The sequence below is a fragment of the Podarcis liolepis genome (assembly GCF_965112155.1).
Source record: "Podarcis liolepis genome assembly, chromosome: 11".
Lineage (NCBI taxonomy): Eukaryota > Metazoa > Chordata > Lepidosauria > Squamata > Lacertidae > Podarcis > Podarcis liolepis.
The window spans coordinates 43958580-43974059 of record NC_139565.1 but is presented as its reverse complement, the minus strand read 5'-3'; the positions used below and the strand labels follow the sequence as shown (position 1 = coordinate 43974059).

General features: G+C 40.8%; 1 protein-coding gene across 2 annotated transcripts in view; it reads left to right on the top strand.

Moving 5' to 3' along the window:
• The window catches only part of ITGA1 (integrin subunit alpha 1), a 70289-nt gene that overhangs the window by 43091 nt on the left and 11718 nt on the right, over positions 1–15480 (top strand). The window contains exons 16-25 of one of the 2 annotated variants that reach the window (XR_014517227.1): positions 1079–1242; positions 2113–2249; positions 3623–3733; positions 4455–4540; positions 5067–5202; positions 6303–6383; positions 11465–11541; positions 12150–12651; positions 12709–13451; positions 14791–14904. Coding sequence is in view for 1 of the 2 variants with exons in the window: in XM_083465770.1 (XP_083321896.1) it covers positions 1079–1242; positions 2113–2249; positions 3623–3733; positions 4455–4540; positions 5067–5202; positions 6303–6383; positions 11465–11541; positions 12150–12239; positions 13349–13451; positions 14791–14904 (1099 nt within the window). In the remaining variant the exon portion in view is untranslated. The remainder of the gene's footprint in view (positions 1–1078; positions 1243–2112; positions 2250–3622; positions 3734–4454; positions 4541–5066; positions 5203–6302; positions 6384–11464; positions 11542–12149; positions 12652–12708; positions 13452–14790; positions 14905–15480) is intronic. The other variant, XM_083465770.1, reaches the window with a different exon arrangement.

The following is a 15480-nucleotide window of genomic DNA, read 5'->3' as shown; positions in this document are numbered from 1 at the left end:
GGCCAAATATTATGAAGGGAGAGGTGAAATTCTCCAGCTGTTTTGCTCCAGAGACTCTCTTGTCTGATAAATTTCAGCTTGTTTAATTTTGTATTAACAAATTATTGTTAGTTCATATTGGTAGATGAAGGAAGGACTGGGGGACAACTGCAGAAATATAGGACAAGCCCATTGTATTACATTCAGTGTTAATCCTACTCAGAGTAACATGACTAAGGGGGCAATTCTAGGGCAAAGATCCACTGAGATGAGCAGAATAGGAGGCAGCAGATTGCTGGCTCAGTCAGCTGATTCCCAGCTCAGCCAGTCTCAGCCAACATCTGCAGTTCTGGCTCAGCCAAAGATGCAACAGTGTAATTTGCTCATCCCAGCTCAGCCAGGGCTCAGCTACCTAAATTGAAGCTGGCTGATCCAAGACTTGTGAAAGTCCCCCAAAAGGGGCATTCTGGGGGTGTGGCAGGGCAGGACCAGAGAGGGAGGTACTTAGGTTGGATCCTAAGCCCATATTGCTTAGTCATATGACCTGGTGTAGAACACTATTCTAAAGCAGGCATAGGCAAACTCGGCCCTCCAGATGTTTTGGGACTACAAATCCCATCATCCCTAGCTAACAGGACCAGTGGTCAGGGATGATGGGAATTGTAGTCCCCAAACATCTGGAGGGCCAAGTTTGCCAATGCCTGTTCTAAAGCCTTGTTTTCCCTTCTGCTGAATGGGGTTTGGATCTAGTATAACTTTATGCCAGCTAATTTACACTAACTTGCTTTATGCTAGCTTCTTATGTATAAGATTGCTCTCTACCTTAGGTCCATTAATTTCAATGGGTCAACTCTATAACTTAGATGGATGCAACCTATTATTTCTTTCAACGATATTAAAATACTGAACAGTTTTGAAAGTGAGTCCACATTAAAAATGACAAAATTGGGGAGTCCATATCTGTTATAATCTGGAGGAGGACTGAAATTCACAAATAGGAGGGGCTCTAAGAAGAAAGAGAATTTTTAAATTTAAAAAGTTAGAAAATGCTTTTCTGAGGAATCTCATGTTTGTGTTTCATGGACGGCATCTGTCTTAGGTCTCGAGATGTTGCTGAAGTCAATGCTTCCATGGAATTCACACCCAGCAAAATTAATATCCAGAAGATAAACAATGACATGCAAAAGCAACGGGTGTTCATCAACGCCACAATTTGTTTTAAAGTCAAATTAAAATCAGAGGAGGCCACAATGAATGAAACAAGTAAGTAGATTGCACTGAATTTTGCTATATAGATTGTCTACCAACTTTTTTTAAATAAAAAAACCCTCTCACTTTAGAGCAATTCCTCGAGAATTTGCTGGAGAACCTACAGGTAAATGACTGTAGGCCAAAGGCTTTACTGCATTTTCATTTGCTGCCTACAAAGATACAATAGAATTACTGTTTTATAAACTGTTCTTTCCATTACACTATTGTATTTCATATTAGACTAAAGCAGTAATCAGGAGATTCCATCATCTAAAGCATGGTAAACATTAATAAAGAGAAGGTCAGTTCCCATGTCCTAAAGAAGCAGAAATAAGGGAAACATTATGGATTTGTGTTTCCTTTTCCATGCTTGATTGAACCAGGACTGTGGGGTTTAAGCTTCACACAGGAATTCACAATTTAAGTTATTTTTTTACAATGTTATGTAGAGCTCCCAGGCCTGGGTAGAGATTCTCTTAAGATGGGACACAGAGGAAGGCCTCTCCACTAGATTCTAGGGAGCAGGCAGGTTAGCATGGAAGATGGCAGCCTTTTAGATGGTAGTGTTTGTTACTCATGCATCTTCTGTCACTCCTTCAGACTATCTGAAGTGGCCGAGAAAAGCAAGAAAGCAAAGGACAGCGAAAGAGACAATGGGCTGTACCCAATGTTGTCATTCCACTCTTGCAAGAGACTTCTCCAATGACACTTCGCCCTCGTCTCCTCTCCTCTCGCCTGCAACTTTCACACACCTTAATTTCTTGTCCAGGGAGTTGGGGAACCATTTGGAGCAGATTTGGGGGGCTTTCAGGGAGGAAAACTGTTTTGGGGTCAAGCTCTACAAATACAATTAATTGTACCTGTTCACCCCCCCCCCCTTAGGTATCCAGTATTGGATTACACTTGACGCCCAAAGAAAGTTGTCACGAAGCCTTTTCACAGAAACTCTTGAACGGAAGATGCAAAAAAATATCACAGTCAAAGGGTCAGAATGTGTTAACCATAACTTCTACATGTTGGCAAGTAAATCATATCAAGTGGCTACCCTCCCCTCATTGCCTTCTCTCTCCCCCCCTTTTTTGCATTAGTGGAAAGGATGCATACAATTAAAAAATAATGGTGGTTTTTATGTAAGGGATTAGTTAGAGAGAATTTATACTGTTCTTGTATGCGGACAATATTCTCTTTACTCTCTCGTTTCATTTCTCTTTATCAGAGCTCGCAAACAGCCCAACAAGTTTGCCATGTATTGATTTCTGTATATTAGACTGATGATTTATTGACAATTCCTGATGTCTGTTTGATTCCTTTTTAATATGAAATGAAGCTGTATGGAATTCTAAGCACCCTATCTTATGCACACCTTTATAAAACAAGCATTTTTGTACAAATGATTCGATTGGAGGACTTCACGGTGTTATTTTTATGGTGTTCAAGTTCCCCAACTCACTGAGGAGTCTGATTTGCATCCCTGTGTGGGACAGGCAGAGGGCTACATGCTCTTTTCATATGCAGGCTTCCTTGTGGGATGGGATGGCTCACTTTGGGAGGGGAGAGCCAATCCGCTACAGTTCTTGGACTTCCCAAGGCAGGGAGTGGACCAGACTGAAGACTCCATTTGGTCTGGCCCAGTTCCAGATTATAAAAGGGATTTTTTCCCAATTGTGATACATACTCAATTGTGGTACACAAGTAATCTGTATAAATAGATAAATGCAAACCGAATCAGATTTCTCTCCATCCCTTCTATATCCCAGACTAGCTATATCTGAAGACAGTGGGACCCTCAAGAGTATCATTCTATTTGATGATAAGGGTTGTTACCAAAACAAAACAAAATCATTACACAGGCACTTTGTACATGCTTGAACTTCTTAGGACCCCAGCCTTAAAAAATTCTGTTGGTCTCTTACTGAGACCCAGCCATCTTCTTTGGGATGCAGAAAAAAAAGACCTGTGCTCCTGGGGATTATTTTCCATTGTTGTCATAGCTGGCACACCAGACTGCATCTTAAATTCTCTCCATTTTTTAAAAGTGTTTGTGGTCTGAGGCCTGCTACGATGAGCCTAGCTGAAAAACCCTGAAGGTTGCTTTTTATTCAGTGAAACCTGGGCTCTGACTCATAGTCTGCAATTTCAAGATAAGAAAAAGGGACAGTTGGAGTCCATAAGGGAAAATCCTTTGGCTATGTTGTCTAGTATGGTCCTTAAGCTCCCTGTTTTGTCTTGAATTTGCTGTTTGGCATGTTTCCTTTTAGGTGAATAATGCAAAGTATAGACCACACACCAATAGTCATTTTAAAAGCATGCCTCTCTTTTTTTAGTATTCTGATGATTGGAAGAAGGGGAAAGGTTGCAATGACTGTTTTCTTTGCCTTCACTTTGTCTCTAGGACCAGCCTGACTTTCGTGATTCTGTAAAGGTTTTGTTGGACTTCAACTTCTCTGATCCAGAGAGTGGACCGATCCTGGACAGTGCAATGCCCAACTCAATATATGAATATGTGAGTCACTACAATGAGGAAAGTGGTCTGGTTTCTTGATCTGATGTGTGAATTAGTGCATCAATATATTTCTGTATTTATTTAATTTATAAACTCACATAAAAAAATATCAAGGAGGTAGAGAGCATAAGATACCATAAAACAATACAAAATGATGCAATAAGATACCACAAAACAATGCAAAATAATCACAAAACTGACTGGCTCAACTAAAAAAGAAAAGAAAAAGAACTGAAGAGCCTTGTCAACATTAAAACATTAAACATTTAAAAAAATATATACAAGAAATATCTAAGGGTTAACATTGAGCTAAGCTGGAGCAGTAATGTCCCAAATTATTAGTACAGTGGTACCTCGGGTTAAGAACTTAATTCGTTCTGGAGGTCTGTTCTTAACCTGAAACCGTTCTTAACCTGAGGTACCACTTTAGCTAATGGGGCCTCCTGCTGCTGCCACGCCGCCACCATGCGATTTCTGTTCTCATCCTGAAGCAAACTTCTTAACCCGACGTACTATTTCTGGTTTAGTGGAGTCTGTGACCTGAAGCGTCTGTAACCTGAGGTACCACTGTATGCTCTTCAGCAAGAACTTCTGAGGCATAGAGGAACTTGTTGCAAAGTCCATAAACTGCTTTGTAAACCACTTTGAGGTTTTATTACAGTCAAGCAACATATAAAGGTTGTGGAATAAATGAATGAATGAATGACTAAACTTCTTGCAGATCCCTTTCACAAAGGATTGTGGAACCAAAGAGAAATGTATTACCGATCTTCAGCTGACTGCCAATGCAGCCATAGAAGGAAGCAGGTAACATGGACAACGCTACCTTTCTATATACACACGTAAAATTATGCTTGTATAGATATCTTGTACAACATTCAGCATGGTTGGGTCAATGAAACTATTGTTACAGAAATCATAAGCCAGAACTGTTTTAAAATTGTTTATTACTTAAGAATGTTTTGATTTCGACTGATTAAATTGATGGATTATGCTGAAATGGCAAAATTAACAGGTGTGCTAGGAAACCAAGAAGGGGGCAAATTATTAAGGAGTGGGGAATATTTGTGGAATATTTTAAAAAATCATGGTATAAAACTAAGTGCATTGGTAGGGTTGACTTAATTGTCAGATAATTCAGAAATGGAATAAAGTGGAAAATGCAGTGTTAAAAATTTAGGTAAGAGATGGAACCACAAAAGGGGGCGAGGGAAGTCTGATATGTATTTGTATTGGAAGTATGTGACTGTAAGATGAGTATTTGTAAACTCTTGAAAACTGAAAATAAAATTCATAAAAAATAAAAAAATTAAATGTTTTGTTTATTTTTCAGTTCATCACCATTCATTATCAGGGCAAGCAATCTGAAGTTCTGGGTCCGGATGCTTGTTAAGAATAAAAAAGACAGTGCTTATAATACCAGAGTCATTGTTCAGTATTCTCCAAATATTATTTTTGCTGGGATTGAGGTACATGCTTTAATTTTAATAATAATAATAATAATAATAATAATAATAATAATAATAATAATAATCCTCTTGTCTTGTTGTGATGGAGAACTAGTAAAGCCAGCTTGTCTGTTTGATGGAATTTATATATATAATAATTCAGGTTAGAGAGCCAGGGATTCCTATGCAATTGTTGATTTTTCCTATAGGTAGATATTGGTACTTTACTCTGCAAACAGTACTAAAGAAAAATATGTGTGATGTAAGAAAGACACATCTAACTGTATATTATTGTGTTAGAGCCAACATGATGAAGTTCAGGGGCAGGGAACTCATGCCCCTCCAGATGTTGGTCTCCAACACCCATCAGTCCCCAGCCAGCATAGTCAGTGTTCAGGGATTATGGGAGTTGTAGTCCAACAACTTCTGAAGGGACCTAAGTTTCCCAGCTCTGTTGTAGTGGCTTGAGTGTTGGACTTGGACATCGGGCTGGGTTCAAATACTTGTTCATGTATGAAGTTGACTTAAGTCAGTGTCTCTCAGCCCAGTTCACGCAGTGTTGGTGAAGATACCTCTTCATCATGAGCTCCTGAGAAGAAGAAAAAGGTGGCATGCAAATATGGCTGTTACAGTCTTCTTTGGGGATATATTACTGAATTTATGGGATGCGGGTAGCGCTGTGGTCTAAACTACTGAGCCTAGGGCTTGCTGATCGGAAGGTCAGCGGTTTGAATCCCCACGACGGGGTGAGCTCCCGTTGTTCAGTCCCTGCTCCTGCCAACCTAGCAGTTCAAAAGCACGTCCAAGTGCAAGTAGATAAATAGGTACCGCTCTGGCGGGAAGGTAAATGCTGTTTCCATGCGCTGCTCTAGTTTCGCCAGAAGTGGCTTAGTCATGCTGCCCACATGACCTGGAAAAACTGTCTGCAGACAAACGCCGGCTCCCTCGGCCAGTAAAGCAAGATGAGCCCATGACTGGACTTAACTGTCAGGGGTCCTTTACCTTTTTTTTTTTTTAACTGAGTTTATATCTTCAGATTTTGCAGGTTTTCACTTCAAAAATAAATCAGAAATAACTCACATTACATCAAGATGAAATAATTTCTATCATTTTATGTGCAGAAAATATCAAAAGATAGCTGTGAATCTGGGCCTAATATCACTTGCAAAGTGGGCTACCCTTTCCTAACACCTGGAGAGGAGGTAAGTTGTTGTGAATGGGCTGTTTTGGTTAATTATATTTTTCTAACGTCAGGCTCTTTTTGAGCCAAATCTTGCTAATGTGTTATTAATGAAAAATATGTATGTCCCTGCCTTCATGCCCCACCATTGGCAGCTAATGACATTGAAAACACCATAATGTGAAAACAAATACCATAGATCAAACATTCAATAACAGTACAGAGGCTGAATTCTGACCCACCTAAAGACTTGAGTAAATAGAGATGCTTTCTATATTGCTTTTTATTCGTACAAGTAATAAATACAGGAAAATGTCACTTTTCAGAGGTGAAAAGCGCTGTAGATCTGTGGTAGAGCATATGTGTTACAAGCAAAAGGACCTTCACTGCCACACCGTGGGCAGAATCCTGCTCTCTAGTGCATGTTTAAGAGTATCTATAGTGATTCTTGTGCCACTTTCCCTGTCCTATTCATCACCTGTTTTCATACCATCAGAACACTGGATTGGAATTCCCACTCTACTTTTAATTGTATACTGGAGATTGATGGAATTTGTGTTCCTTTAGTATTGCCGCTTGCTAACCACCACAATTTTTCTCTCCCGGTTACTTTGAGTGTCACCCATAAACTGTGAAGCATACATTTGGGACACAGGAAGTGTTTTTACAACAGGGCTGAAGAAATAGCGTGTGATGTTTGCCTTGGACATTGCTTTGAAGCTCTGACTGTGCCAGAATTTGAATCCTAGGAGCATGGTGTACATGGGAATATATAAACAGTAGCTTCTAGAGTGGTCCTAGTATCTGACGGCACCATCCTGCAGCCAGCATATTTATTTATTGTTTAATCCCTAAGTCAGAAAGGGTCCTGTTGCAGAAGTCAGAGGACCTTGTAGTCTTTGCCTTGGGATCTTCTTAGTCTCAGCATCTGCCCTTGCAACCTTTGTACAACGGAAGAGTCTCGTTTCTGCAGATGGACAAAGTTTATGCAAAAGATCCCTTCATTCAGCGCTTCCGCTGAAGACCAGAGATCTTATTTCAGTGTATGTAGGAGGAAAAATGCACTTTGGCCTACATGCGCACTTTCCTTGCATAAGCTACTTCTCGGGAGAGAATGTTAGCAAGGCTTAGGTCACATCATTTATCCTGTGCAGAGGACATAAACCAAGCCCATTCGTCCAACCAATGGAAATCATATACAGTGATTTCTCTTCATTAGGCCTTGCTGACATACTTTGAAGCTTATCTTCACTGAGTAATGGCTAGAAAACAGCCAGTATGGATTTGAAAATGAATCCCTATGGCAGGAATGGGAAGTCACAGGCCTGTGAGCTGCATCCAGATCTTTAGACTCTCCCCACAGCAGACACTCGCCAAAGCCACACTCTTCACAAATTGCCAGCATGGGGGCCCAAGCAGTTTCAGGATCCTAGCATGGGGTGGGTAGAGGCTCCAAGCCTACAATGTGGGTTGGGGAGCTGCATTCATTTCAAATCAGATGACTCAGATATCAGGTCTGATAAACGCTGAGACCTTGTGTTTCTGTATTCCGCCTGAGGGTCTAACAGATGACCAATTAGAATCCTTCAGCATGTCATCTTTTTTTGCTTTGGGGGCACAAAAAAACCTGAATTAAAAGATTATAGAACACTGTATTGGCCATATGCTATAACAGGGGTATGTTCTTAAGGTGTGAAAATACAGCCTGAAAAGGAGATTTGTGTAGGAGGTGAAACTACCTATTACTGTTGCTAATAGGATTTCTCACCTGCCCTCAGGTCCCAGGGTGAGTTACAGCAATATTAAAATGCAGTATTTAAATCAGTAGGGTAGTTCGCAAAATATATATCCCTCTGGTGTCAAAGATAAAGAGGCGCATCTTCAGGATATGACAAAAACTAAGCAATGAAGGTGTCGGGTGAACCTATGTGAGGAGGGGATCCCACAGAGTTGCCACAGAGAAAGTTATTTCCAGAGCACAATGAGGGCCCCCTCTACTAATCTGAACACCCCAGAGGGTCTGCAGGGAAGGAGTCCATCTTTCGGGTATTTGGGGCCTCAGTCATGTAGGGCTTTAAAAAGCAATGTGAACACGGGTGAACAATGCAGCTAGATCATGGAAGTTCTGGAACCCCAGCCAGCAATCTGGCTGCTGTTTTGGACCAGACAAAAATTCCAAGTTGTCTTCAAGGGCCATCCCACACAGGGCGTAATGCAGTCTAGAAGTTACAAGAGCATGGAATAATACAGTGGCCATAGCTGTCCAAAACAGGCCATAGCTAGAAACACACACTCCTGAGCCTCCAGTGACAATGGTGGAGCCAGGATCAAAATCACAATCTAGGAAAGCCCCTGACCAGTCCACCAAAGCCTCTGCTGGAAGTCTAAAAGCACTAGGAATTAAAGTGCTCAATGTGTTAAAACGTTAAGTTTATCTGATTTTCTTCACCCTGGTTATCTGGAAAGGCTCTGAGGCTGACAGCAGCTCTACTCTGGTGACCTCAAATATTCAGCTTTTATATTAGCCATGGAACTCATTGCTCTGTTTTTAAAAGTGAAATTCTACACTTTGCCGAGGCTTTTAATAACCTTACAAAAACAACTTGTGTGGAATTTCAATTTAGTCCCAGTTCCTCATTCTGTGACCTGGCTCTGTTCTCTTGACACTAAATTGGCTGACGGCAAACTTTCCCACAACTTCTTCTCCAGGGACTTAAAGGCAACACGATTAAACAATTGCAGTGTCTCTGTGCATTGTTTGCGAAATACTTTTTAACGGCCCCGATTATGCTGTGGTAATTCAGAGTCAATGCGAGGGAGATAATAGCTTGTATCCATGCTGCAATAATGGAAAATACGCTGCCAATTGCCACTGGCCTCTGTATAGATCCAAAAGTCTCTCCAGGCGGTTGCAGGAGAACTACCAAATGTTGTGGACCGTTAACTTACGGAGTAGCAGTGCGAGAGGGGAATTGTCGAAATTGGGCACCTGTGTGGTATCAGGCAGTTCCTTGCAAGACACAGACCTTGATGTTTGGAGGGTTCCCCCCACCAGCCCTCTGGATATGCTTTCCAACTGATAAAGGGGGCTCCGGGGGGGAGAAGGGAAAGAGCCATTGTGAGCTGCCTTCCAGGACAGATAAAAGAAATCACGACTTCATGGGTTGCATGGGTAAGCTATGCTACCCACGCCCACAGGAGCCAGGGATGACCACCAACTTGAATGGCTTTAAAAGAGAATTCAACAAATTCATAGAGGATAAGGCTATCAGTGGCTGCTACACATGATGGCTATGCTCTGTCTCCACCGTTGAAAGCAATGTGCTTCTGAATACTAGTAAACTGGAAACTGCAGGCGAGGAGAGAAGAGGGCTCTGGTGCTCAGGTCTTGCTTGTGGGTTTGCCATGGCATCTGGGTGGCCACTGGAAGGACAGGATGCTAGGCCATTGACCTGGTCCAGCAGGCTCTTTTTATGTTCTTAGGTTCACCCCTGCAATCTTCGGTACAACTCGCTATGCAGTGGTACCTCTGGATGCGAACGGGATCCGTTCCTGAGCCCTGTTCGCATCCTGAAGCAAACATAACCCGCGTCTGCGCATCTGCGCGTGCGTGGGTCACGATTTGCTGCTTCTGCACATGTGCGTGACATCGTTTTGACCGTCTGCGCATGCGCAAGCGATGAAACCCGGAAGTAACGCACTCCGTTACTTCCGGGTTGCCAGGGAGCGCAACTCGAAAGCGCTCAACCTGAAGCATATTTAACCCGAGGTATGACTGTATAAAATTGGAACCAATGTTTCGAGTTAAGATATTGTACTGACTGAAAATACAGCACAACATTCCCTTCCCCTCCCTCCCTCCTTCCCTCCCTCTCTCTCTCTCTCTCTGTAGGTGGGAAGGTGGTAAAGTCACCAGATTTTTTTCAATGATTCCGGGGACACTTTTCAACTTCAATGGATTTTGTATGGGGACTGATTTGTAAATCCAGGGACTGTCCCCGGGAAACGGGGACGTCTGGTAACCTTATGGTAGAGGGGAGGAAGGGAGGGAGAGAGAGAGAGGCCACTCCAGTTAGGAACAAATGAAACGGATATTTTCCCCCTTGAGATCTTTAATGGAATACAACATTGCCCCTTCCATGTTCAGATTTTAAAATACTACTGGAAAGGTCTAGACATGCATCTGTAGTTGAGAGTCACATTTTCTTTGGAGTTTGTGTCCCTCCTTTCAGACCAGCACCCAATTCTAAATGATCAGAATTTGCGGCTGTATTTCCCGACAAGGTTCAGTGGCAGCCTGAGGGCAAACTTGATGTGCAGCCCTCATTCTTAATGGGGTGGGTCTCCAGTCTTGTCATTTACAGTCATACCTCGAGTTACGTTTGCTTCATGTTGAGTTTTTTCAGGTTACGAATGCGGCAAACCCAGAAGTGTTTACTTCCAGATTTGCCATTTCGTGCATGTGCAGGAGCACTCTATCATGTCACGTGCACACGCAGAAGTGGTACTCTACTTACAGACTTTTTGGGGTAAGAACGGCACCTCGGAACAGATCATGTCCGTAAGTAGAGGTACCACTGTAGTTCCACTAATTTACTGTTCTGTGTGTCTGCACATAGGACACCTGATTTATTAATATTTATTATTTTTTTATTTCTTACCGTAAATTTCTATACCGCTTTATATTTTTAATAAAAATCTCAAAGCGGTTTACAGCATATTAAATCAATAAAACAATAAAACAATAGCCGGGCAATGTTCCTCCGGCCTCACGAGGAGCCTTTTTTTTTAGAACTGATGAGTCTGGGCCCCGCCCCCTAGGCCAGGTGGGGCCATTTTTGGGTGCTATTTTCATTCTGTCTTCCGTCATGGAAGCCAAGGCATTTTGCATGGGGTTACAAGGCAGTCACCCATCCACATAATCACCAAACCCAGATCTGCTTAGCTTTAGCAAGGTGGTAGTCTCATGTGCTTTCAGCCCATACTCTGCATCTGGGGAGTGACTATAAACTGCTTTCTATTTCTATTAACATTATTTTACAATTTAGACATATTGTTTCAAATAATTGTGAACACCATTAATTTGATGCACTTTTCCTTTAGATCTTCTTCGATATAGCATTCCAATTCAATGTGTCTTCGCTTCTGGAAAATACTGTGATTCAGTTTTCTGTCACCAGGTTAGTTCTGACCCTTATTTGTAGTGCATTGTTAATCTCCCCACCAATGCCCCATTTTGCTTCCTAGGCTACTAAGTGAGATACCATTTCCATATGAACGCTTACGAAGGCCCCATTTATAAATTGACAGTAGCTATTTATTACATGGATGGTAACAAATCAAGTAGGTTAAAGAAATAGATTCCTGCTAAATATTAGGAAGAACTTTCTGACAGAAAGAGCTGTTTAGTGATTGAATGGACTACCTCAGAAGGTGATGGACTCCTCTTCAGAGGTTGGGTGGCCTTCTGAAAGGACTCTTTAGTTGTGAATCCTGCATTGCAGTGAATTGGACCAGATGATCCCTGATATTCCTTCCAACTCTAAAATTCGATGTGTCTGTATTCTTGAGGTACAAGTGCATCTGGTTTCATAGCTGCCCCTTGGCAAAGTGTTCAGAAAACTTATTTTTGGACACATATCTCATTTTATGCTGAAAACTGCTGTAGCTTAAAGCAACAGACCAATAGATGTGTTAATCCACAACAGCAAGCATTTCAGTCTAGCAAAACCCGACCTACGTGTAGTGCATGAATTTCATATTCGATCTTAACAATTTTTCGTTTCAGTGACAGTGAAGAACACGAAGAGACCCTCGCGGATAACAGAGGAAGTATTGCAATACCAGTCAAATATGAAAGTGGATTAATATTTAAAAGGTACCTCTATATATTTTGCCAGAGCAAAATTGTCCTACTGCACAATTCTATACATATTTACTCAGAAGTATCATCAAACGGGGCTTGCTCCCATGTGGGTATAGGATTGCAGTCTGGTGGTATAATTTTATGCAATTTTACTTAGACATAACTTCCACAAGACTTACTAGGGATGTAAGAAGCATTGTTTTCTGTCCTGCCCTGTATTGGTCACATGCAGCACTGTTTCCATTCTGCTGCAGTTCATCTGACAAAAATTTCATTATTCTACTTTGTGTCTGTAAGTTACATCATTTATGTAATTAATTACATACGTTGCTACATCATTACATTATTCCACCACATACTGTAAGTTTCAGTGCAAAGGAAACACAATGCAAATACTGTACACATCAAACTGAAAGCAAATACAGCAAATGCCAAATATATTTGGTGATCTGAATTCTGTTCTAGACATGGGACACACAAGGGAACATTTCTGTTTTCAGCTGAATTCTCGGACAACCTTACTTCCTAATAACCATGTTTAGGATTTCAGCCTTAGAGATAGCTTCACCTGAAGCAAAAAGGCACATATTCTATCACGCATAAGATGTAAGAAAAGCCCTGCTGGATCAGACCAAAGGTCTGTCTAGTCCAGAAATCTGTTCCCACAGTAGCCAACCAGATGCTTATGGGAAGCCCTCTCAATATTTTAATTATTTATTACCTCTCTTTCACCCTAGGGTCCCAGGGCAGGTTACAACATTAAAACAAAATATTAAAAACAGTTTAAAACAATTTACAGTTGCAGAAATAAGGTGAGGCCAAAAAATATACATCTCAAGGATCAAAAGCCAGGATTAAGAGGTGCACCTATTCTCCATGTTCACTAGAAGCTGTATTTGACATCTATGGCCGTTAGTGAAAGAGCATGTTTTTTGTTTAATTACCATACTGCATGGTTTTCTCAGCACCAGCATCAACACTAGTCCTTATCTAAAAACATGGGTATATTGAACACTGATCTACCTTTTGATTATTTTAGGTTACTGTATTGATGTATGTGGGATATTTTGAAAACTCTAAATAGCTATATACATTTTTGTTTTGTTTTGTTTCTTTTTCAGAGAACCCAGTTCATTTCACATCATTATTGCTGCAAATGATACTTTCCCTAAATATATTAATTCCACTGAGAACATCGGAGATGAAATTAACATAAACTACATGGTAAGAAAAAGCCTGCAAGCATTTACTGGCTGCTGTTCTTTTCCGTGTGTGCCTGTGTGTGTGTGTGTGTGTGTGTGTGTGTGTGTAAAAGCGAAATTTTGCCTATGTAAATCTACCCTAGCCTCTGATGGTTGAAAAACAGGTTGTGGTGGTCAACTTTCTAATTGTCAAAATGTGGGTTTTGTTTCATACACTGTTTTTATTTGGTTTTGAACTGTATAACTTGTGTTTTGTAACCCACTCTTAGGCACCTTAGACTGAAGGGCCATTTTCGATTTCAGTCAATGTGTTGGCATGGGGTGAAAGAGATTCAGTGGGAGACTGATAGAGTGATAGCAAAGTCAAAATCCCCACTCGTGAATATATTCAAAATTTAATTGCAAACAGAGCCAAAAGTAAGATGATTAGTCCCCACTTACATTTTAAATGGATACAGTGGTACCTCAGGTTAAGTACTTAATTCGTTCCGGAGGTCCGTTCTTAACCTGAAACTGTTCTTAACCTGAAGCACCACTTTAGCTAATGGGGCCTCCCACTGCCGCCGCGCCGCCACCATGTGATTTCTGTTCTCATCCTGAAGCAAAGTTCTTAACCTGAGGTACTATTTCTGGGTTAGCGGAGTCTGTACCCTGAAGCGTATGTAACCCATGGTACCACTGTACATCCATACATTTCAAGACCATTTGTCCTGGTTACATATTTGTACCTCTGTGTATTAATCCAGGAGTAGCATATTCAGCCAGAAAAAAGAGCTGAGATACTTCTTGGCACATCTTTCTTAGCCATTTATTTATCAAAAAGTATGACAGCTGTTCTTCTTTATAATTTACCCTTTTATGCCATTTAATTTACCATTTATGGAATTATATAATGTATACAGAGTATATAGTGGTACCTCGGGTTACATACGCTTCAGGTTACAGACTCCGCTAACCCAGAAATAGTACCTTGGATTAAGAACTTTGCTTCAGTATGAGAAGAGAAATCGTGCTTCAGCGGCGCGGCAGCAGCAGGAGGCCCCATTAGCTAAAGTGGTGCTTCAGGTTAAGAACAGTTTCAGGTTAAGAACAGACCTCCGGAACGAATTAAGTACTTAACCTAAGGTACCACTGAACTATGATCTGATGTTGTAAGGCTTTGGGATTGCAAGAACTAATAATATCCTATGGGCAGGTGCCAAACCATAGCTAGTATTCTGTATTCTGCACATTCAATAGGCATTGCCCCCCAGCTTATAGTCCAAAGAGGTCTGGAGGAGGATGGCGCTGGATATTGATGAGATGCTTAGAACAGAATGAATGGACTAATCAAAGTGAAACTTCCATCCTTTTGTCCATAGATTGAAAAAGGTGACCATTTCCCAATGCCGCCGCTTACACTGCAAATCTTATATCCTAACCTGACTTCAGTCGAAAACTATATCCTCTACCTGACCGCAATATCTTTCTCAGAGGTAAGTTAGTTATATGCAAACAGCATTGCCCAGTAACTGGAAGTTAAGCTTCTTATCTGAATTGTATGGATTTAATATTGTGAATGACAAGAAGTTCCATGTCTCTTTCCTTTCACTTTTCTAAATGGAAAATGGAAAACCGTCATCTTTAATATTTATTGCAAAACGCTTAGAAGTTTTTGCTACAGTCAAGTGGCATATAAATTTTGGTAAATGAAATTAAAACTTCTAGAAAGTTTAAGGGATAAGAATAGAACAGTCTGCTCTGTTCAGGTTAGAAACCAGAAAATCCATGATGTCGTATCCAGCTTTGGACCAAATACTGTATTGTGGTCTGGGCAATGTAGAACTATTTGTGCTCTGCTTTAGTTATAAAAAAATGCGGAATAGTGATTAAAAATAAACTGCCCTCTTCACTGTACCATTTTCTGTTTATTATGGTATATTTTTCTTAGCACTGGGTTATTCTGTTATTTCTGTTTAAAATTATTTTGCTTTTTAAATTACTATTTTCTGATCCTTTATACAGCTTATAACAACTGCAGAGACATAAGCCAACTTATTTGTGAAATTAAC